The following is a 25,312-nucleotide window of genomic DNA, read 5'->3' on the forward strand; positions in this document are numbered from 1 at the left end:
TTTCCAAAAGCATGTACAGGTCTGTAATTTTTATCATAACTACTCTTTAACTGTGAGTGACAGAATCTAAATGTCATGTTTAAGGAAGTCGTGACTGACCCAAATGCAAGGACACTCAGGTAGGGCATCTTAAGGTGTTTACTGACTAGGAAGTTGAATGGAGAGCTTCATGGGGGTCACAGGAACTAGCAAGGCCATGCAAGACAACGACTGCAGAGGGTCATGCACTACCAAGGAACAACCAACAATCTGGCACCGAAGAGCTGGTGGCCCCTTGTATCCTCCGCTTGACAAGGCCTGGTCAGCCACAGGTGTGCAGATCTTTTCCTGATCCTTCAGATTCTGGGGCAGTTGCTGGGTTATTTGGACTTTCAGCTCCTTCCAAAGATTATCTATTGGCTTCAGGTCAGGAGACTGGCTAGGCCACTCCAGGACTTTGAGATGCTTCTTACAGAGCCACTCCTTGGTTGTCCTGGCTGTGTGTTTTGGGTTGTTGTCATGCTGGAATGCCCAGCGACGACCCGTCTTCGAGGATCTTACTGAGGGAAGGAGGTTGTTGGCCAAGATCTTGCGATACATGGGCCCATCCGTCCTTCCCTCAATACGGTGCAGTCGTCCTGTCCCCTTTGCAGAAAAGCATCCCCTAAGAATAATGTTTCCACCTCCAAGCTTTACAGTTGAGATTGTGCACTTGGGGTTGTACTTCTTACTCCAAACACAGAAAGTGGAGTTTAGACCTAAAACTATATTTTTGTCTCATCAGACCACATGACCTTCTTCCATTCCTCCTCTGGATCATCCAAATGGTCATCGGCAAAGATCAGACAGGCTTGGACATGCGCTGGTTTGAGCAGGGGCACCTTGCATGCACTGCAGGATTTTAATCCATGACGGCGTAGTGTGTGACTAATGTTTTTTTTTGAGATCGTGGTCCCAGCTCTCTTCAGGTCATTGACCAGGTCCAGCCGTGTAGTTCTGGGCTGATCCCTCACCTTCCTCATGATCATTGATGCTCCATGAGGTGAGATCTTGCATGGAGCCCCAGACTGAGGAAGATTGACCGTCATATTGAACTTCTTGCATTTTCTAATGATAGTGCCAAAAGTTGTTGCCTTTGTCCTGTAGCCCGTCCCAGCCTTGTGCAGGTCTACAGTTTTATCCCTGATGTCCTCACACAGCTCTCTGGTGAGATCTGTGAGAGTGACAATTCTTACTGGTTGGTAGGTGATCAAATACCATGCAATAAAATGCAAATGAATTACTTAAAAATCATACAATGTGATTTTCTGGATTTTTCTTTTAGATTCTGTCACTCACAGTTGAAGAGTACCTATGATAAAAATTACAGACATCTACATGCTTTGCAAGTTGGACAAGCTGAAAATCAGCAATGAATTAAATAAATGTTCTCCCCACTGTGCATGCAAGTCATCCCATACAGGCTGCATCCCAGTGATGGTTTCCCAGGTGAGAGCGTGGGGACAGCCTTATCGATTCAGTCGTCCTTTTCAGTCCATTATCAGGTCCCTACCGGGTATGCCAGGAAGCCTGTGGTTATCTGATTTCCCCATTTTATAAGCAAAAACAGCCACCAAACTTTGCAATTATTAGACCGTCTTTCCTGTATCTGTGTTGTAATTCCTCATTACAAACACACACACAGACACACACACACGCACGCACGCACGCACACACACACACACACATCCACTCAGCTGGGCTATATGTATCATGTACACATACAAAAGTACACGCGCCAAGCATTGTTATTCTGTTGTTAAGCACGTGGCATAATTGCGAAGGACTCTTGCAGTCCTGGAGCCCGGTGCCTTCATTACACAGCCAAGACCGATCTTTCTTTTATAATGAATTTGCCTTCCTTTTGCAGTTTTTTTTTCCTTGACAAGGCATTTTTCATAGCTCGGGGTACTTCCCTGAGTGGAAATCAAAGTGTCTGACCAAGCTTCCTAATTGTGTCTGCTGGTCACTGATAGCTTACTTAAAATATAAATTATGTTTATTGGTCTGGAGCAGATAGTCAGAAAAATCCTGAAGCCATGTCAGCTTCAAAAACACCAAAGATGCTAGAGGGTTTCTCTTCTTTGATTTCAGTCAGAGAAACATATGAGACAGGAAACTAGGATATGAGTTCTGTCTGCCCCTGCCTTACTTGTCTTGTTGCAGCTTCTGTGGGAAACAGTGATGACCATTTCAGTAAGTTAGATGGTAATTAACTTCGGCACAACCGGAAAGTACGTTTCAGCGCAACGTGTCCATGCTGATGGCAGCAACTGCTGGTATCTTTCAGTGCCTCAGTGATTTGCAGCATGCAAGAAACTCAAATTGTGATTCGGTTGCTCGTAAGGTGTGGAGTCAATCACACCAGGAGACACTGACTTTGTCCTTTTGAAATTAAAGCTATAGCTATAGATTATTCAAAGGTTTGTGTTGAAATTAACTCAAGAATGTTCAGCTTGCAAATCAGCTTATTTAGCATTATAAGATTTTTTTTTAATGTTTCATCTTCAAAAATATATCATCGATCATGTTCCAGTATCTTGACTCTGACCAAATGCAGGTATTCAAAGATTAAAACACGGAAAGCAATATGAAAACGGTCTGAAAAGTGTCTTCCACAGAACTTGTGTCACAAAAGAACTCATCAAAACATAGTATGTGTGAGAAAACCATTAATATGCCAGTGCAATTGTAGATTTACAGTGACAACAATCAATAAACACCATAATATAAATCACAATAACATTTATTGTTAATGAATTGATCATCCACTCTAACCAGCTTGGCAATCAATACAGAATCCGTGGCGTTTATTCTCTGTTACTATCAAACCACATCAGTATGTAAATTGTATGAGCACCTCTTTGTCTTCTATCAACAGGTCATGTCTGTATCCCTTGCAAAAGATTATTTGTTCCAATAATTCACAAGAGGGTTCATTACAAACTCTTACATGCGTCATGTCACTGCGTGGGTCCATCATTCAAATCTGTTTGTTTAAGGCAATGCGTTGCAACAAACTCCCACTCAGCCACTCATGGCTGAGAGGGAAGAGAAAGATTGAAATGGCTTTTTTTATAAAAACAAAAAAACACACTGGGGTTTGAATAAAGTGAAAGTTAAACAGAGCAACACTGAGCTGATGTGAGTCACACTTGTCAGAAAAACAATTCGACATGATTAGTGACGGTCAGCTCTGACTGATATCATTAACCGTGGTTTTTACTATATATTCCTCCTTGTCCTCTTTCTATAGTATTGTTTTAATTTCGCGAACCATGCATTGTTATGTCAGTTCACTTAAATCAAACTTTATGGAAAGAAAAACAACATATCACCCTTCATTAAAATACCAGAATCCCAGAAAATGCTCCTCCGGATGCATTTCTTCTTTTGACGTCTCTAAATACAAGGGAAGAGCGAGAGTCACTACGAAGCGATGCCACCTCCACTCCATACTGTCAGAAAAAGTCAAGCAGACGTCCAGGCAAGTACAATATATGTTTTTCAGCTCTGAGCGATACGCTTCTGCTTTTGAAAGGAGCGGAGAATGTAGAAAATATTTCAATATGCATATTGTGTACTCCTAAAAAACATTTTTTTTTATAGTCAAAAGAAACAATATCACAAATTTGATGTTGCATTTGTGTCAGAGGCAAATTGAGTTATTTAATGAAAGAGTGAAAGATACATCATTTATTCACAACAGTGTGTTTCTAAAATGTTATTAATTCTGGTTTAACATTTGTTCCTCAGGATAGAACTGTTATAAGAACTCTGTTAGATTTGTGCGTTGGTCGCACAGTGTCGGCAGCAAGTCACTACCTTTACTACCTTCAGGGGGACGTTAACTTTTAACACTTTGCTTCCAGAGCTCTAATAAATAAAATCACGGTCTTAACAGAGGCGTGAAAGTGTTTATCTCTGAAATATAACACCATCATACAGAGATAGTTTGAAACAAACTAGGAGGTGGTCAAAGGGCTCAGTCGCCGTGATAGAGGGATGACGTGTGCACCGGGGATCCGGCTCAGGCTGCTGATCCCTGACATTCACTTTCTTTCAATCCATCGCATTTGTTGTGTGTGTGTGTGTGTGTGTGTGTTGGTGTTTGTGTGGGGAGGGGGGTGCTGGCCAATAAGTGACACGTGTTCCACTTTGTGGAGACAACGTATTAAAGTCACCTTTTGGGGCATGTGTTCCAGCATACGATGGACAGATTACAGGGTGGAAAATGCGTACAGTGTTAAATATATATGGAAATATTCCTCTCCTTCTGAGGGGTTGCTACAAATGACACCCGGGACACACGGAAGCCTGTAGTATTATAATAGTAATTTTCCATGAGGCAGAAACAATCTGAAAAGAAGAAAATTGGACCAAGAAGAAAAATACACAGATGTGTTTAAATAAAAATGAAGGGGATCATTTATCTTAACGGTCGGAAGGAAAACAATTTCATTTCCACTGTGTAAAATCTGACCTTGATTTGAAAGTTGGAATTGGTTTAGTATAACAAAGCTGTCAAAATGTCAAGATCCTGCTTCGACATTGTTTTCTCCCCTTGGACTCTTACATTTTTTGACATTTTAGTTTTAGAGCACTCATGTCTTGACATTGTTATTCAGTTTCTTCTATCTCTGTTTTGTGCTTTAGTTATTTTGTTCAATTTTTCTGTGTTCTCATCAGAACTGTCACTCTCCCATGTGTCCTCTCAGTCCTCCTTCCTCCATGCTCCTCTGACTCTTATTGTGTAATTAATTTAGTTGATTTTTTTTTCTCTTGAGACAGTTTATTTTTTATTTCTCTGAGCCTTATCCTTTTGTGTCATCATATCTCATGCCTTTTTTTCCCCTGTGTTGTTACATCAGTTTTTTCTTAAATTTGACAAGGAACATGTTATGAGTCTGAAGGTCTCAACAGAGACGGTGAGGTAATTATAAAAGTGGAAAAAAATGCTTAAGAAAGGAACAATAGGAGTGAAACAATGCAAGTCACACCAATTCTGAGGTTGGTCCCAGTAGTGTGTGTAACCTTCCTGCATCTCCTGTGCATGTCAAATCCATCCAATCACCCACATCGTATGTCTACACATATACATTTTTAGACAAAATGAAGTAAACTTTACTTGTTTTAAATGTGCTCCACGACAGTAAGATGCATAAAGGTACTGTTTCAACTTGGCATATGATGTCAGAAAGAAGATATGGAGATATGCAGAAGAGTAAATGTATCAGAAATCTAAAGAGAGGCTCCACTTGCTTCCCATTCTGTGAGAAAGTGCCCTAAAGTCAGTCATTTGAAGGCTCATTTAATGTCTGCGGCTCGACTCACTTGTGAGGCGGAGCGCCACTTCGATCATTAGTCTTCGCCTATAGAGCTCGCAGACGGGTGGATGATGCCAAGATCTTCCACACTGACTCTGAACACATACACCTGGAAACTGCCCTCAACACAGCCAGGCTCCTTTTTGCCGACTTCTCTTCTGCTTTTAACATCTTCAACCATACATTCTGGCGGAGAAGCTGATGACCTCTTTCCACCTCAATCACTGGCTCATCCAGAGGATCATCAGCTTCCTCACCAACCGTTCCTGGCGAACAACATCCTCACCGACACCCTCTTCACCTAAACACGAGGCTGCATCCTGTCCCCCCCGCTCTTCGTCCTCTACACCGACGACTGCAGGTCCAACCGACAAGACTGACACCCGCTGACAACACTGTCCTCTTGTCCCTACTGTCTGGTCCCGCACTCCGGCACAGCAAATCCCTCCAGGACTTTGCGCTCTGGTGTGAGCTAGACTAAGGACATGGTCATCACATTCTCCAGTAAGCAGAGGCAACCAGCAGAGGCAATCGCCACCTTACAAGGCGAGCGGTGAAGGAGTACAGGTACCTGGGCACTGTCGTCTGTCCTGAGGTTCTCCTCTTACACTTAGAAAATCATCAGGAAATGTCATCAACAGCAGTACGGGATAATATTACGCCTTCATTGAGAACGTGAATGACCTTCTCCTTCACCTGCTGATTCCACTCCATTACCCAATAAGACAAGAATCACCTGGAGCGCACCGCCTTGGTCCGCTCCAAAATAATTGGCCAACCCCTCAGACCTCTCACCTGCTTTAACAACACTCAAGAATTAAAACCAGACAAAAAGAACATTGCCGATCAGTCCCACATCCTACACCTGGCTTTCGAGCGGCTCCCCTCTGGTCGCAGACTCTGCTGCCCCGTCTGTAAAACCCAGAGGAGAGCAACCTTCATCCCCAGAGCTGTCCTACTCCTCAATGCCCAGCAACAACTCTGTAAACCCCTCATTGCCAACCCCCCCCCACCTCACTGTGTGTAATCAATACCACTCGTGTTATATTAATTCAAGTAATTTATACGTATAATTCTCTTTTTTTTTCTGTTCTTTTTTCTTTTTTTTACTTTACTCTTGATGTTTACATGTTTACAACTTTGATGCTGCTTCCCCATGTGTGCCCCTATTGCCCTTCGGGGACAAATTGAGTTTTTCTGTCCGTCTGTCTTCATTCTTCACCATTTTTTTCTTTATCTATTCTTGCAAAAGACAGCTGATCAAGGCAGAAGTCACATGACAGAGTTTAGACATGGTAAAGAAATGGTGAGAGATTGTAGACCCTGTGGTCTTGGAAAGAATGCAGGGGCGAGACCCTGTTTAGCCATGAGCAAAATACAAATTAGTACTTTGCAGAGATAAGGGAGAAAAAAGATGAAAAAAACCTAAAGAGCACAGGGGAAATATATCAATAAGTAGATTGTTGCTGCAATTGCACTCTGATCCACTTATTTGATTATTAATTTTTCTCCTGAGACGAGCTTCCCATGATCATACCGAATAAATGCCCCCCTATTCACAACTGCAAACAGATGAAGAATGGGTTCCCATTTGGCACATTACATAACCCTAAACCGAACAAAGCTCCGTGCAACAATACAGCTCACCTGATGCAGAGAGAGCCAGGGAGGTCAGGAACTGAGTGCTTTTGCAAAAAAATAAAAAATAAATAAAAATGCATGAAATGCAGCAGGAAGTAAGGGGGTTATAAAAGGACAATGGCAGTATAACCAATTGTGAGTGCCAAAATATGTTTCCCCAATTATTGTCAAAATCATATTTTTTAAAGCTTTAAATGATAAATTATCTGAAGTGATCTGGTAATTCAGCCTTCTATTTATAGGTGTTTCAAGCCCCGAACTTGAGATTAACTCTGATATGGCTACATATAAAAAAATCAAAATTGTCTCCTCTCCTTATTCTTTTTTAAATGGAAAAAGGAATAGTTATGTCTAGCACTAGGGGATCAGTATTTACACTATTTACCAATAATACGTGCAAAGTGGCCTTTTCGACTCAGGTAGAATCTTTGAACTGAGGAAAGAGGTGCCTAGCAGGATGTGTCGATGAACACACTGAAGGGACCGCTGTGCAATCAGTGATTTGCAGCTGTGTGTGCATGTGCGTGTGCGTGTGTGTGAGCGTGTTCATGTTTGTTTTCAGCCAATGCAGTAATCAGCTAGGACGTCATGTGGATAATATCTGTCTTTAAGAATCCTTAAACCATGCAGAACGTCTGAAAGAAACAAGATCAAGCAATTGGATGACTTAAAGTTGACGATTAGCAGCGTATTAGCACATTTGCAAGTGAAAGCAATTCAAATAAACAGATTAAGAATAAACAGAAAAAAATAGGCAAATGACCAGCAGCAGCCCAAAAAGAAGAACAACTGTTTTCTCGAGATGCCTTGTGGGCAATGACTGTAAGAGGCCCCGTGTGTTTGTGTGAGACATTAGAGGTCATAATTGAGTTGGGCTGAACAAGGCCAATGACCAGGTCCCAATGACCAAAGCAAAAAGGTCAGCGGCTGGAGTTTATTGGGTTGCGCTTTGAAAATGCTACTAAACCCTGGAGGCTTCGGCCATTTGCAACAAATCACTTCGGACAGATAAACCATCAGCTTCTATTTGTGGAAACATAACATTTCTTAGAAGCCAAGAGGTTGTAGGTTCAAGCATCAGCACTTAAGTTGAGTAACCACTGTTCAACACTCAGCGAGACGACATCGTTTGCGATAATGCGTGTGTGAGCCACGACAAGGTTACACACATATATTGTACTTGCCCTAAAGCGTTGTTTATTTACGTTGAAGAAAAAGGTTGTGACTGAAGAAAAGGAGAGAATCCCACACAGGCTGGAGATTTTCCATGAGGACTGGATGAACCTATCATTTTGCTCCCTCAAGACCAGGCATGTCAAGCAGTAAATTTGAATGCACAAAAATTCGATTAAAAAAAAAAAAAAAAAAAAATGTTGCTGTAATTTTTTATATTTTTTAAAATTGTCATTAGACTTAATATGTAGCTTGTGTATTTTTTTTATTCATATACTCTCTCATTATTGTTAATTTCTTTAATAATGTGCATTCTTTATTTCTGTGATCCAAGTCAACTTTGACATTGGAACACTGTAACACACACTGTAACACACACAGTGTCACACACAGTAACACACACGGTGCTCATTCACAGTCACTAAATAAGGACAGTATTTCTCATGGCAAGCAGTTAACCTACATCTGACCGATCACATCCTCCATGCTCTCCGACCCTCTGTCAGACTCCACCTGGAGAACATGCTCAGCAATAATCAAATCGAAACGCGTGGCAAGAATTGATCGAAACAAGAGGAGGAGGGTTATTTGAAAAGCCAAATCATGAAGTGTGAAAAGACAATCAGAGGATTGATAGTCAGAGGGAAACTATGTTTACCAAACAGTAAATGGATTTATGATATTATGGTAGACAGATTTCGATTTTCGCTCTTGAACGGCAGATGATACCTCGGATTGAAAGGAATAGATGTCATTGCTGCAAGTGAGACTGTGTGTGTGTGTGTGGGTGTGTGTGGGTGTGTGTGGGTGGGGGGGCATTACAGTATATTTCTTCTCTACATTTCCTGGTTCTTTCAGTCTCACTTGACTTTTCTTGCACAACTGTATACAATATAAGGCCAAAAAAAAGAGGGGGACAAGGAAATTGGATGTTCAAGTTTTCAAGTTTCAAATTTGGATTTTGGTTGCACTATGTTAGCTGGGATGTTGCAGAAAGATTAAAATTCTAACTGTGTCAATAACTAATTTATCATTTATACACAACATGCAGCAAACAAAATACCACCAAACTGTAATTCCTATTGCAGGAATAGACTGTGAAGCATTTTTTTGTTTTTATTTCACCCTTATGTTTTACATTTCACCTTAACTTAAAAACACAAGATTGACGCATACCCCAAGTTTTTCTTTGTGCATAGGAAAAGTAGTGTGCGGTGTGATTTCACAGCTAAACCTGCCGCCTCCGGGTAGAACTGACGTCAGACCCAAAGCTTTGAGCTGGAAGAGGCAAAGAGGAGTAGAAGGAAACTGCAGAATCACATGACCGTTCTCTGCTGGATCATCAGGGAAGGCTTGGACGAAGACAGTCATACAATCATATACTAATAGCCTTAATGCACAAATAATTAATGAAACTACAGGTGTTTTAACGTACTTATTTTGAATTATTATAGAACATTGGGATACAATGTATCCTTGTGCCCTGGTGTCGAGGGTGGATTATTATTCATTCTTCTTCTCAGACTAAGAAGAACTTAGAAGACGTCATTGCATTTTGAACGGACAACTGATTCATTGTCAAACTTTGAATGTAATATGTTAATACGACCTGACTTGCAATCATCCTCTATATGTGTCTCTATATTTGGCCCTTAGATCAACTGGTCCAGGGTGAATCCCGCCTATCAGCCAATGACTGCTGGATTAGGCTCCAGCCCCTTGACCATGAGAGCAGGATAAGTGGTTTAGATAATGACTGAATGAAAGTGTGATTGGGGTCATGGAGGAGATGCATTTCTTTATCGTGGTCGAGACTCATGACAACAAGAGTTGATGAGCAGGACTGGAATTTGAATGAAAAACAAACCCATTCCCACTCTTGAGTTATGATTATCGAGCTAGATCTGAATCCTGCCCCACTCCGCACTGCCACTGACTTTCAATAATTACCATCTGAGTAAGGAAGTGAATATTTAATTTTGATGCGCAGTTTGGATTTCCACATGATCAAACGTGGCCTCCTGTTAACTGTGAGAACCAAAGCGAATTTGAGACAACGCCATGTTCTTCAATTTTCTTTTTTTAACACCGTCAATTTGCATTCTCATCTGATAATGCTGTGTAAAGGATTGAAGTAAAATCTCAAGTCATATTCATTTGACACCAGAGTTACCAGGAGCTCCTCGCATTATTACATTTATCTCAACAAGTAACTATGTATTTAATGTTTGCAAAGAATTATAAAAGCGACCCATGGCTGGAAGTTCCTGACTGGACGAAAATGTGATTGCCTGAACGTAATCCTTTCTTGCAGCTTGTCTATAATATATGAAACATTTATTCCTTCTCATTGGTGCATAAGCAGCAGTGAATTGCCTGCATCACCAAAAAAAGTGAAGTAAAATGACCGTCCATTAATAACTAAACAGACTCCGCTGCTTGTTTTTTTTTTTTTTTTACTACCCCTAAGACAAAGGCAAGCAGACAGTTTGATTTGGAAATATCAATTATTTATTCAGTAGATGTAATTTTCTCTCAGGCATAGAAGGAGATTTCGGATAATTGAACCGGTACAGAGAGGAGGACTGATGTGCCTTGTGTCGGTACACAGCGTTCTAATAGAAAAGTGATTTGAATGCCTGGAGTTCTACATTTCGATGAAGAAATGAGGAGGGAAAACTGCAGGCTAGACTGATAATGTAGATAAGAGCTCTATTTTTAAATACTCTTTAGAAAGTCATACTCTAGACTTTATTCTGCCGGGGGCGAGTTTATGTCAAAGCCTGATGACTTCTTCCGTTCCACCCATGGGAACCTCTGTGCTTCTCTTCCCATTTTTCCAACTGGATCGACTACATTAAACATTTTTCGATCTGCCCTTTATTTCAGGCCCCTCCATTGTAAACTTTGCACCAGCTGGCTTCTAGTTGGCCGGCAGGTCATTTCATGAAAATAATTTGATTATGTCATGTCAAATAACATCATGGTCGCCTTGAGGAATTAAATATGATATATAAATATATATATATATATACATATATACAATGGACACCATTAAATTAGTAGGAAAAGTCAATCTCTTTTCCACAGAACTTGTCAATCCAGATCTTCATTAGACTTTCTCTCCTGTCCCTCAAGTCTTGATAAATTCAAATCACAACAGAAGTGTCCCGAGGCAAATATTACACCTTTCATGGCTGTATTTCCTGCCTCCTCAAAATGCCCAAAAGCCAAAAAAATGCAATGCAATTTATTCTGGTCGTTACCATTTCGATCCTGACAATGTCAAAAGTCATGACGTTGATGGTGCTGGTCCACCTTTTGCTCAATTGGCACCGTATGAACGCCTGAAAGCTTCATGCATAATAACTGTGGAGAAAATAAAGGGGGAGGGTTAAAACTAAATTATCACATATAAGCTACATGTGGGCTTGCATACTTCATAAAACTACAGTCACCAGATCCCAAGTGGCATCACTATTAATTTATTTGGATCAATATTTGACTGCAAAGACAGCCAATTACTGTATGCTTAGTTCTTTGCTCTCTCTGGCTTTTAATGAGTAGATTTATTTTTCCAAGGAACACACACATTGTAGCGCCATATGGTTTTGTTCCGCCTCAACGGATTTAATGTCCATAGTGTGAGTGACTGTGATAAGTCCGAGCTAATCATGTCATTGTGAGAGGCAACAATTAGTCACCATGTCTGAAAATCCATGGAACAGGAATAATCCCTATTAATAGTCCCTCCGTGTCTGCGATTTTTATCGTTCACACAACGCCATTATGGTGGCGTCCGTGTATGCCATTTTGGAAAATGACCAATCAATACCTTTCTGCCACGCTTATAACAGTAATCATGAGTTTGAAAATATTCATGAAATATTAAAACAAAAGCTGGGCTAATTTCATTAATTACTCCTATACAATGTAGCATTGTCTGTTCTTGCATCCATGATCACATTCTTTTAGCTTTAACTTGAAGAAATCAGTTTATTAATTGCTGAAAGTAATGAACTGCTCTTATTGCACTACAAGGTCCTAGCTTTAATTTAAGTTACAAATTTGCCATAAAAGAACATATAGTTCTGGATATGACATGCCACTCACATTATCAGCTGGCATTGTTATCACACTGAGTTATTTCTATATGTTATATTTTTAATATGACCATTAGCAATTGGAAATAAAAGATTTCATACTTCTTGAAAAGTCCACTCTTGATCCAGATGTTTAAGCTACCTATAGAACATTTTCTCTCCATATATTGTCTCACAAATCAATTGTGTAACTTTCTTTACAACAACAGGCTATTAGAAGGTTTTCAGTCAGGCTTCAGAATGCATCATTGCATTGGTCGAAGATAAAACTCAACTTTTGCTTGTATCATCAGTTAAAAGTCAGTTTTATTGTCAATTTCTCCGCATGTGCTGGACATAGAGAGAAATTAAGAAGACGTTTCTCACAACCCAGCAGTGTCTTGAAATTAACAATATAATAAAAGTAATCAAGTGCAAATTAGCAGTAGACAAGTATAAAGCACATGCTGACACAGACTGATGTGAAAGAGTAGCAGCAGAGTTTCTGTGTGTGTGTGTGTGTGTGTGTGTGTGTGTGTGTGTGTGTGGTGGTCCAGGATAGGTCCTCACTGATGTGCACCCCCAGGAATTTGGTGCTGCTCACTCTCTCCACGGCAGCGCCATTGATGGTCAATGGAGTGTGCTTGGTGTGGCCTCTCTGGAAGTCCACAGGAATCTCCTTGGACTTGCTGAGGTTCAGCTGGAGGCTGTCGTCCCTGCACCGTTTGGTTAGAAGGTCAACCTTGCTGTAGAGGGTCTCATTGTCCTTGGTGATGAGACCCGCCAGAGTTATGTGGTTCGCAAACTTGCTGTAGTTAGGTTTGCAGTTGTGAGTCAGCAAGGTGAAGAACATGGGACTGAGCACGCAGCCCTGGGGGCTCCTGCTCTGAGTGTGATGCTACTCAAGATGTCAAGATCTTGTCGCCGACTCGTACTGTTTGTAGCGTCTCACAGAGAAAGTTCAGCAGCCAGATGCCAAGAGAGATGTTGAGCCCCAGCTGTTGTAGTTTGCTGATCGGCTGTTGCGGGAAGTCCAGGAACAGCATTTAGCACTTAAGAGTCTTTGGTGTCCAGGTGGGCGATGGCTTGGTGGAGAGCTGAGCAGATTGTCCTCTGAGGAGGGTTTGGCAGGGCAAACTGCTACGGGTCTAGGGTAGGTGAGAGGGTGGATTTGACATGTGCCATAACTAGTCATGGGGCGATACTCATTGTAACTGGATAGGGCAGGTTTCTTTGGCACAGGTACGATGACGGTAGATTTGTAGCATGTATCATCAGATCTTTTTTAAAAAAGGCTGGAATAGTTGATTCACATTAGAGGGACCGCACTCAATTTGCACTGAACTCGATTTGTACCTGTAAACAAAGTGGCCTTTGTGAGCACCACATTAAACTACAGTGTTCTGCAAGGTTCTATGCTTGGGCCAATACTTTTCGCCCTACATATTCTTCCTTTAGATAATATTACCAGAGATCTAAGTTGTAAGCTGATTCAGAATACAACTGCATATGTTTTGAAGAAGAGCTAGTAAGAGGATCATATCTCTCCATATCTCTCCATTGGCTGTTCTGCCCTGGCTCCCTGTACAATTCAGAATAGAATTTAAAATCCTTCTCCTTGCCTATAAAGGCCTAAACGGCCAGGCGCCATCATATCAAAGAACTCTTAGAACTCTATCACCCCTTCAGATCTATACGCTCCCAGGACGCAGGGCTACTTGTGGTCCCCAAAGTCTCTAAAAGCAGAGCGGGGGCTGGGGCATTCAGTTAGCAAGCTCATCTTCTGTGGAAACATCTTCCAATCTTGATCTTGGGGCCGCACACCCTCCCTTTGTTTAAGAATAGGCTTACAAACTTTCTTTTTGAGAAAGCCTATAGTTAGGGATTGGCTAAGCCCGAGCTATCCCATGGCTTAGTCTGTTGAAGAATAACCCATGATGTACCTCTTTTATCCCTCCCAGTCTGCTAGTGCTGTCTGCACTCATGTCCCAGCATCAATGCATGATAATAACATCATATCATCTCGCAAGTCCTCAGGTTCTTTCATTTTGCAGGTTCTCAGACGACTGAACTTGTTTGACTGTAGCAGACGTCCAACTTTTCTTTTGGATATATTAAAGCTATTAATGTATCATTTCAGCTATTACCATGTAACTGTCAGCACTACTGGTATTAATTGTAATACATCATTTGTGCTTCCCAACCCTCAGACACCCCGTCCAACCCCCTGTCTCCATTCCACGCTCCCTCCCTCTCAAATCCAACCCTACAGTGAGCTCAGATCTGTCTAAGGTTTTTGCTCTAGTAAAGGCAGTTTTTCCTTGCTGCTGTTGCCAAGTGCCTGCTCATTAGGGAATGTTGGGTTCCTATTAGTCATTTTAAAAAGTGTGGTCCAGACCTCCTCATGAGACAATGTTATTTGGGGTTATATAAATAGTATCTTACTTGACCTCTGGTAAGCATGTTGTCAAACGGTAACATGATGACTATTTCAAATAAATAAAACCGAAACCGTTTATCTGATTTTTCAAATTTATACAACAAATATGGTGCCTTAATAGTTGTACACTGGACTACTACTAAAAAAAAGCCATTCATCAGAAAAAATACTGATAAAGATGGGGAACTAATTCTATTATTAAAAGTTGGTATGTAGTTGGGATGTAGCTTAGTTTGTGTGGATACTTTCGCAGCTGCAGTGAAGGGGTACAATTCTGCTGTCACATGATACCAGGAGAAAACAGCCAAAAATGGTGGAATTCTAATTTTCCAGGACATCTCTCAGTTTATTTGACTAACTCAATGGAATACATAGTTTGTCTTTTTTTTAATACACCACAAGCAATGAGGGCTTGTCAGTATTTATTAGGTATTATTTCCTCACTGTCAGTGCCTAAAGTAAAAACTTAGCATGGGATGATGAATTCACAGAGTTGGTATTGAATGAAAACAAACACATGAACTGTCAGGCTGCTTTATATGATATGGATTTCAACTGATTTACATGGTGGGAAAAGTCCCTCATAGTGTACTTCTATAATCCGAATACACACATCAAAGCAACACTGTAGTTAATTATAAATAATTTATAAGAAAAGTTGTATTACAAGAAAGACATAGGGCCTTAGCAGGCAAGCACTATCAATGGACTCGTTCCACATATCTTCACTGTACATACATTAACTCCTCACATGTATATTTTATCAGTGCCCACATCGGTTTCATGGGAATAAACTGTATTTACAGGTATCAAAATAAAATATATTTGGCTAAGAGTCAAAAGTAATGTATATTTGACTAAGACAGCTAAATCTATAAAGGTAAAAACGGTTCTTTTTTGGTTATCATTACCATCAGCACACACAAAATAAGGAATAATAGTAAGAATGCGAAGGAAATTATTTCACCGGATCATAGAAAACCATATCTTCAAATGTCTGTTCATATGTAATTTAAGTTATGGCCAGAGTAACTTCTAGAATACATTAGCGGCTGCAGAGTGATTAAAAAGTCCTGCGATTTCCACTTTGCTCTCTGCTTTGCATTATTTATGAATACTTTTTCACAGTAATTCCCATTCCATATGAAGTGTGAGGCAGAGGGAAAAAGCAGCATTGAACTGACATTATGATGTACCATACATCAATCAGTTGTTACACAAAAACACAAAGGCAGGATGAATTTAGGATAAAGGCAGAACAAAAATCTGTCCTGCAACAAAACGAAACAAAACAAAAATTGGCTTTTTATTCCTTTAACTGTAACCTAGCTTATATATTACTAGATATACCAGAAGGACAGGAAAGACAGGTGGGTATGTGGAAATATTGAAAAGCTTTTCCTCCTCCTGCCACTACACTGACTTGCTCTTCTTAGAGAGACTGAAAACAGCATATTGCACATTATTAGAAATGGCCTGAGTGAGCGATGAAATGTATTTGCTCCAGGGATTTATCAGGACCGGTGACTCAGTTCAGAACTGGCACATCTTCCTTGGAGCCAGCCTGCGGCTCCAGCACTGACATAATGCCATTTAATGAGAAGCACACATCCACAAAGGAGACCAAGATTGAAGCGTTGGCTCTGATCCAGTGCCAAAATCGCTAAAGCAACCTCATCATTGTTTGAATTTATGATAACAGAAGCTAGTGTGATCCATGAAAGTACATCATTGTGCAGAGATAATGTTCAGGGATTTGTGCACGTGCATAATTGTTGCAGGAACTTTGGACATAATCTGAGTGTGGAACAGATGAGACCCAAGGTAAACCTCAGAGGATGTTACAGGTCTCACATATAAAATAAGACCCTTAAAGCCATGTTTCTTGCAAACTTTGCTGTTCAACATATGAGGCTGGTCCATGGTGATCCCCCCCCCCTTCCGAGACCAGTGATGAGGGAGTCAATTCGGTGGCATCTTTTTTCTCGGCTCAAGAGTGTGAAGGCCCTCCTGGCGATCCAGGGCGTGTTGCGAGCCCACTTTGTGGGCCGTCTCTGTTGCCGTGATGTCAATCTGCGCATACTTGGTGGAGCTCTTTCCTGTCCAGAGACAGCACAGGATAAACTTTTAGCATGCAAAAATTTACGACCTACTCAGCTTTGTCTCCGTTGTATTTACAGGGAAGAAGTGAAATACTTATAGTAGTAGCCAGAGAGGAAGTTGTATGTCCTTTGGGGGTTTTAATTTCAAGTAAATATATCTATTAAAGGAGAGCTGCAGATGCCTATCTCAAGTTTATAAATAAATCCTGGAAATTGTTTAGCCTGCCTTTGTCTGGCCCAGCATGAATTAACAAAGACTGGTGTTCAATTTAATAAATATTATTGGATTTAATAAAAAAATACTTCGATGAAATATAATGATAATGATAATGATAGAGCATTTTGCTTTACAAAATGAGAAACTGTTAAAAGATTTTGATGTGTCAGTTTTCCCCTATTATATTTGTTTAATTTTCTGCATTACTTGAGATGACATTTACTTTAATGATCCAAAGCTTGGGAAATTGTTTCATTAGAATGTACAATAAATTTACTAACTAAGGTTTACTTAATTCATACATCACATTTTGGATCGGACAGTTCTGGTATATTATGTAAACCAATGTCACGGGTTCAAAGCCCTTACATTGCAAAACAGAGAATTTCTTTAGAAAATGAATGTTAAAATGCCGCTCAGTTCTCTTTAATGACACAGATGGTGAAATAAACATGTCAAAAATGAGCTATGAGTTCAGAGTGAAGAGGATCTCTGCCCTTTCTGCAAAAATGACTGCTAAAGGTGCATGCGTGTGTGCAACAGTGTCATCATATTGAGCACAATAATATGCAAATGATTTCAGTTTAACATTCCACTCATGCACCTAAATCTCTGCCATAAGCCCATTCCTTGAATTAACATAATTCCATGCCTTTCCTTGTGTGAAAATCAGACAAGATGTGGCAGTATATTCATAAATGCAGAATATCACTCAAGTGCACATCTTTGTATCCTTGTTGCTCGCCTTGAGGTTTGTGTGCATGCACAGTAGATTCAGTTACAACCAGCTCATCACAGCATATCAATAGTCCAGGAAGAGGTTCCCATCATCCATAACTGTGATCCAGGTGCCCTGTAACCCCTTTCCAAAGGCCAGAGGAGACACACCTCTCCCCGATGACAGTTTAATGAGCCAGCATGACGAGGTGTATCCATTTTACCAGAAACGGCTGTAACCTCCCCTGTCAAAGCTCAAACAATCCTCCCAATCCTGACGAGACGGATGCTAATTGCCGACCAGGCAATTAAAACTCCTTTCTAATTCAGCGGTCTATCAGGCTTCCATAATATCCGGGAAATCAATGACTATCGGCAAAGAGCAAAGTTCTTTGATGCACTGAAATAAATCCCAAAAAAATAACCGTCACTCAAAATCAACATCCTCGTTTATTCCAGAAGGCTCTTCCGTTTATGCCTGTAGCATTTAAAAAAAAAAAAAGGATTGCGTTTTCATAATGCAGCGTGTATCAGAACGAATCAGAGCCATAAGGAAGAGAAGCCTTACACTGACTGTCAACAAACACAAGGCTAAAGAGGAGGACAATTTCTTTAGATTTCAACCAACTTCTGTCACAAACTCCGCATTCAAAAGTTGTACCCTCTTCAGAAATTCTGGATTTTAATTAAAGTTATCAACATCTTCGATGGAGATATGAATATACATTAAACACTCCAACACTATGATTCATTGCCACCCTCAGGTATTCTTATTGAACCGTACCTCCTTTCAAAACTCAATGGAACTCGCTCTCACTGCAATTGACACCTGAGTGGAGGGCAACAGAGAGTGAGACAAACTCCTGCAGACATAGAGATATTATCTGAGGGGTTACACAAAAGAAACTGCTGAAGAAAATATGGCCAGATGAATTCATAAACTTTTCCAATTTGCTCAGCAAAAGTGGGTGAAAATGTTTAATTTCCCCTTGAAATGAATGAACTCTAAACCTTTTCACGTTAATTTGAAGAAAATCAGATCTTTCTATCTATTATTCCCTTATCGAAATCATTTTTGCTAGAAGATATTCAATGATGGGTCTTTTCCAATCATGTTTTTTTGACATACTTATATTCATATTTTTTTTTTCGCTCATAAATCTTACCCTCCAATTACAATTACCCTCCAATTACAATTACAATAACAATACAGCCGCAACACTGCATTCTGTCAGATGCTTTTTTTCCTCAAGTGATTTCTCTGACAGTGGGTGAAGGTACCAAACTACATTCAACCCATAGGATCTTTCTTTCTTGTTTAGGCAAACACCTCCACATTTGACAGGATTATTTAAACAATCTTATATTATCCGTTCACTGACAAACCACCTGATGGCATTTGGATTTCTTGACTATGTAGTTCTGAAGTTCTGACTCAGCTCGGTTCGTTTTTCCTCACAGATGGTGTTTTTCTTACTCACTGCTGCTGTCTGAATAGTAAAATATTATCATTAAATATTGACAGAGCACATGAGTGAGGTTGAACTGCTGTTCCTGCAGACGTACATTGGAGGACTTCTTTCATGTTAGTCATTCCTCATGCTTACTTACGCTGTGTTTGCAAAGCAGCCTCAGGATGGCACAGGCCATTGTCTCCCAAGCCTGGGTAAATGCAGAGGGTTATGTCGGGAAGGGCATCCAACATAAAACTTTTGCCAAAACCAAACATGCCAATCAAACCAAACAATCTCATGCCGGACTGGTCGAGGCCCGGATTAACAATGACCGCCATCGGTACCAATGACCTAAAGTGTACCACTGGAAATTGGGCTACTGTGGGTCGAAGAAGGAGAGGAAGAAGGCGTGTTCGGAAGCAGAGAGAGAAGAGGAAAGGAAAGAGCCTGGGACTGAGAGTAGGGACTTTGAATATTGGAACGATGACAGGAAAAGGTAGAGAGCTGGTAGACATGATGCAGAGAAGGGAGGTGGATATACTGTGCCCAAGACTCCAGGTAGAAAGCTAGTAAGGCTAAAAGCTTAGGAGCAGATTTTAAGTTGGGCTATCATGGTACTGACAGGAAGAGAAATTGTGGAGGAGTTCTCTTGAAGGAGGAGTTTGTTAGGAATGTTCTGGAGGTTAAAAGAATGTCAGATAGACTTAGTAGTCGGAAACTGGAAATTGAGGGTGTGATGCTCCATGTTTTTAGTGGCTATGCCCCGCAGGTGGGATGTGAGTTAAAGGAGGAGGAGAAGTTGTGGAAAGAGTTTGATGAAGTGATGCAGAATGTCCCCAGAGATGATAGAGTGATTATTGTTGCCAACTCCAATGGACATGTTGGTGCAGGCAATTGAGGGGATGAAGAAGTGATGGGAAGATTTGGTATAAAGGATAGGAATGCAGAGGGACAGATGATGGTAGACTTTGCAAAAAGGATGGAAATGGCTGTTGTGAACACTTTTTTCCAGAAAAGACAGGAGCATAGGGTAGAGTGGAGGTATGAGCATGCGGATAGACTATATCTTGTATAGACAAGGTAACCTGAAAGAGATCAGTGACTGCAAAGTAGTTGTAGGTGAGAGTGTAGCCAGACAGCATAGGATGGACAAGAGGACAAAGACAGAGCAGAGGACAAAGTGGTAGAAGCTGAAAATGGAGGAGTGTTGTATGGTTTCCCGCAGGAGTTGAGAAAGGTTCTGGGTGGTCGGGGAAAGCTTCCAGATGATTGGAGAACTACAGCTAGTGCTATCAGGGAGACAGGTAGAAGAGTACTTGGTGTGTCATCTGGAAGGAAAGTTGAAAGGAGACCTCCTTTCTAGACAGTAGAAAGGACACTTGGTGGTGGAATGAGGAAGTGCAGGAGTCTATACAGAGAAAGCGGTTAAACAAAGAAGAAGTGGGATACTGAGGGGACCGAACAGAACAGAATATAGGGCGTATAGGGCATATAGGGAGTATAGGGAGATACAGCATAAGGTAAAGCTAGAGATAGCATAGGCAAAGCAAAGGGCGTACAATGAATTGTATGCTCGGTTGGACAGTAAGGAGGGAGAGAAGGATTTATACAGGTTGGCAAAACAGAGAGATAAAGATGGAAAGGATGTATAGCAGTTCCAGGTGATGAAGGATAGAGAGGAAAATATATTGACGGATGCTAGAAGAGTGATGGGACATTGGGATGGAAAGAGTACTTTGAAGAGCTGATTGAGAAAAATGAAAGCCAGGCAAGGGGAGAAAGGGGTGACTATTGCATACCACAAAGTAGCAGAGATTAGTAAAAGTGAAGTGAGGAAGGCATTAAAGAGGTTGAAGAGTGAGAAGGCAGTTGTTCCGGATGATATATCTGTGGATATATCTGTGATATATCTGTGTATCGCAGTGTCTAGGAGAGGCAGTGGTAGAGTTTCTGTCAAGGAATGGAGAAGCAGTGTGATGGTGCCCATTTTCAAGAAAAAGGGGGATATGCAGAATTGCGGCAACTATAGAGAGATAAAAATGATGAGTAATATATTGATAGGCAGATGCTGGAATTGTACCTGCCAGGCAGGTGGTCTACAGGAAGACCAAAGAGATTATTTTTGGTGAGAGAAGATATAAAGGTAGTTGGTGTGAGAGAGGAGTATACAGAGAATAGGGTTAGATGGAGAAGGTTGGCTCGCTGTGGCGAACCCCGAGGAGAAAAGCCAAAAGGGGAAGAAGAAGAAAACTTACGCTGTGCTTGCAGAGGTGCGACGATTCCTCGGGAGCCAGGCTCTTGTAGTTCCAGCTCCATGTAGTTGAGCTGCTTCTTGGAAGTAGGGCTCACCGGAATATTCACGTATGTCGCACCTTCACTGCGAGGCCGTTCAGGAAGTTGGACCTCAGGGGGAAAAACTATTATGGCTCCTGTACCTGCAACACAAACCAATTGTTAGAGGCTCCTGTAAAGTTAGCTTCACCTATCCGCCTGGTTTTGTTTGCAGAAAAGTTGGTTTTGTCCTTAAGAGAGAACATTTCTTAGCGTAAAATTTAATCGTTTAGACCGACAACCAATTTATTTTAGAAACAACTTCTGCCTGTGCTTTATCTCCTTGCTAAATCACTCCATGGTTATCCAGAAATCATTAAAAAAACAAACAAATAGTAACGGGGGTTATGTGTGGATTCGCACTTCATTATCGCAGCGAGGATGACTTGATTTCACATTTTCTAATTTGTGTCGGGCCGTGTTTGGCTGGAGGCTGGGACTCTGTTTACATTGCAGATAGGACATCTATAGACCAGCTGTGTTCATTTTAATGAAATATGCCAGTATCATGCAAGATGAGCACTATTACTGTTTTGGGACAGTAATATAACTCTATAGCACGGAGGAAGGGAATTACATGAATTTGTGCCTGAAAATATTTTCTATTTCTATAAAGCAGAGCCTTGTCCTCTATTAGCAAATTATATTCAAGCTTTGTTGAGTTATAATATCAGCTCACAAGGCTGAGTAACTCTTGGTGCAATAATTCTCCAAGAGCCTAAAGCCAGCTAGATTCATTCAGATACAGACATCTGTAATAAAGTGACAATATGCAGTGACATTATCCACTTCCAACAGCCGAGCACAGAAACAGACAATGAATCAGCAGTTATCAACACGAGAATAAATCGTATCCCAGAGGCCAATTATGCATAATTAGCTGGGAAACCCCGGGGATAAATGATCAAATACATTACAGCAGTAAAACTTTAACTGATTTGACTTTTTTTTTTTAATTTCAGCATCCAGCTATTCCATCAGTCCTCGTGGCGCTGTAGAAAACTTTATATACAGCTCCAAAACCTGGTCCCAGGTCCAATGACAATAAAGAGGAGATGCTGCATATTCACATCTGTGTGTAAAATCGCTCAAAACTGAAAGTTAAGATCTAATGCCCAACTTGTACTAGCACGTTATGGGTTATAAAAGAGCTGGTCCTCTGAATGACTGTCACCTCACTGAAAAACTTTTTCCATCATACTCCTGCCTGCTATGTTTGTTGTGGTTACTGTTTGTATTAAGACAACAGAGACAGTTTCCCTAATATAAATCTAAAGAGGCTGCCTGGATAAAAAGGGTAACAGAAAGATTTCCAACCAACACTTCATGACTCTCTTTTCTAATGAATTTGACCATTACGCCAACATGTTTCTGACACGTCTAAACACGACATGACAGGGAACTAACTGGAACAAGCATGGGCACAGCTAGCTTGATCCAAAATAAGAAATTGATTGGAAATGCACTGACGATGAAAATTTTAGACCCCTCCATCATTTTTGAAGTGGGAGAACTTGCAAAAATAACAGTGGGATCAAATATTTCTTGACCTGACTGACTGACCTTTGTGGCAACTTTTTTTAGAGCACAAAACTTTAGTCAACGACAATTAAGCTGACTGAGAACAAACAGGGTGTCAGTTTCATGTGATTTATATATGTATATATGTGTGTGTGTGTGTATATGCATATCTGTATACATACATACATACATACACACACACACACACACACACACACACACATATATATCTGTATATATATATGTATATATACGTATATATAGATATATGAAATTTCATGTTTCTTTATACTGCATTTCTGCATAATAAGATGGTTTTTATAGCCATAAAACAGTTATTGTTGGGTAGATTGATAAATGGAGCACTACTGAAGGCCAAGGTGTGAAATGCACAGCCCACCACTGAATATATATATATATATATATATATATATATATATATATATATATATATATATATATATACACTCATATATGTGTGTGTGTTCCAACCAAACATCACAGCGGCTACCTCCCTCAGATAATATGATGTTATTATGGCATGACAGTATTGCAATTTTACATACACTGCCATGTAATGTGATTTATTGGCCTCTTCAGCTGCGAATAAGGTTTTCAAAGAGTAAACTCTTGCATAGTGCTGTCAGATGAGGTTCTCGGTATATTTCCCCCACTCCCCTTAACTGCAGCAAAATTCTGTGTTGTCAAGCAGTTACTCTGTCCAGCACTGTCATAAACACCTTTCATAAACTACACCAACTGTTATATTGAGTACTGTTAAGAAACCCTGTATCCGCCACCCATCAATCACACTTTTATGAATCAGTGTTAGTCAGTGTAGGTATCCTTTAAAAAGGTGAACTATGCAAAGGCAGGTAAAGACGGAGACAAACTTAGGCAAAAATGAGAAAATTAGCCCTTGGTTGCAAGGATTTAAAAGATAGAAATACTGTGAAGCATCATTGATATAGACCTTGGGTTCTGGTGAAAGCTGGAGAGTCTTTTCCAAGGAGACATAACAAATACAATATCCTGACTAGACACACATATTAGTTCACTAATTGAGGGCTAAGATGTTTCATTGCACCCATATAAAGTTCTGAATAATTGATGGTAAGTACTGCATGACTACACACACACAGTTAACCATCAGCCATCGAACAGTTTATAAACATGAAGAGATCTGAGTCTTAAGGAGTTGGCCAAATAACGGAGTCCTGGCACTAACATGAAAACATACTCTCCACGTTATGGGGTGAACGACCATGCAAATAACTTTGCTACGTCAAAGTTGTGACGCTGGACTTCTCGAATGAATCAAACTAAACAATGTTTAGTTTGAGTTAAGCAGGTTAATAAAAGAAATGGATGCAGTCTTGGATGTAAAATAAATATACACATCAAACAACAATATGGATGCATCAACTTTCTAGTCTGCATGTTTTGTTGTGTTGAAGCAGGACAGGACAGGACAAGAGGCCTAATGAAACAAAAACGAAGGTCATCACTTGGTTACGATTGTACACACATTAACACAATTAATGTATCTAGATCTTATTGTGCCCTGAATTTATCAGAATACTTAGTGAAACATTTCCACTGCAAACCTGTACTTGTTTGCTCTTAATGTTCTGCTGAAGCAGTTGGGGACAAGAGAGACTTCACCTGCTTCTAACCCTCCCCATACGGCAAGAGTGTTGGCCATTACCAGCAACTCTAAAGCACCAAGCCCATGGGACTGCCATACAATCAGTGAGAGACCATTAGACGCCAGCAGTCTCAGTGGGCGAAGCCTTTAGCAATGTCTAAGAGGCCCGATACCTAATTGTTCAGACACCAACAAGCCCTCGCAAAAGTGTTTCATAATGGCAACAGTAGGGCTGTCTGCAGCTGGGGGACTTCATAATAACACACAGTGGAGGACATGTTGGAAGTAATACCTGCCTGACCTGAGCTTAAATTGTCAACCGCCTTCAAGGAATGAACATGGATCTGAAGAAAGGGATTCCTGTTCAACAAACTCTAAAACAACAACTTTGAACTCGACCCAGATGGGTAAACAAAGTTTTAAAGACTTTTGTAGATGAAGTGAAAATCCAGGTTCTTGTTCTCAGGGCTGCAAATCCACAAGTTGTTAAGTAAGATCAGAGGATAATAATTACTTTTGCTCTTTTGTGCTATCTGTCTATTTTATGTATGATCTCATATTCGAGACAGAAAAAGACAGATCCCTGGTTCTGAAGAAAGGGAAGGTGATTGACCCTTTCTCCTTACCCATATTCCATCAGT

General features: G+C 40.5%; 1 protein-coding gene and 1 pseudogene across 2 annotated transcripts in view; both read right to left on the reverse strand.

Annotated features, from left to right (window-relative positions):
* Positions 1–496: 496 nt before the first annotated feature.
* On the reverse strand, positions 497–13,094 carry LOC147223592 (uncharacterized; annotated as a pseudogene).
* A 1,819-nt stretch (positions 13,095–14,913) lies between these two features.
* The window catches only part of LOC147223593 (protein Dok-7-like), a 36,781-nt gene continuing 26,382 nt past the window's right edge, over positions 14,914–25,312 (reverse strand). For both annotated transcript variants that reach the window (XM_086166464.1, XM_086166465.1), the window contains 2 exons: positions 21,427–21,606; positions 14,914–16,780 (listed from right to left, as the gene is read on the reverse strand). In XM_086166464.1, the coding sequence (XP_086022590.1) occupies positions 16,644–16,780; positions 21,427–21,606 (317 nt within the window). In that variant the 3' untranslated portion in view covers positions 14,914–16,643. The remainder of the gene's footprint in view (positions 16,781–21,426; positions 21,607–25,312) is intronic.

This window comes from Fistularia commersonii, chromosome 19 (genome assembly GCF_037954325.1).
Source record: "Fistularia commersonii isolate RoL2024-O1a breed Wild chromosome 19, RoL_Fcom_v1.0, whole genome shotgun sequence".
In the NCBI taxonomy this organism is placed as follows: Eukaryota; Metazoa; Chordata; class Actinopteri; order Syngnathiformes; family Fistulariidae; genus Fistularia; species Fistularia commersonii.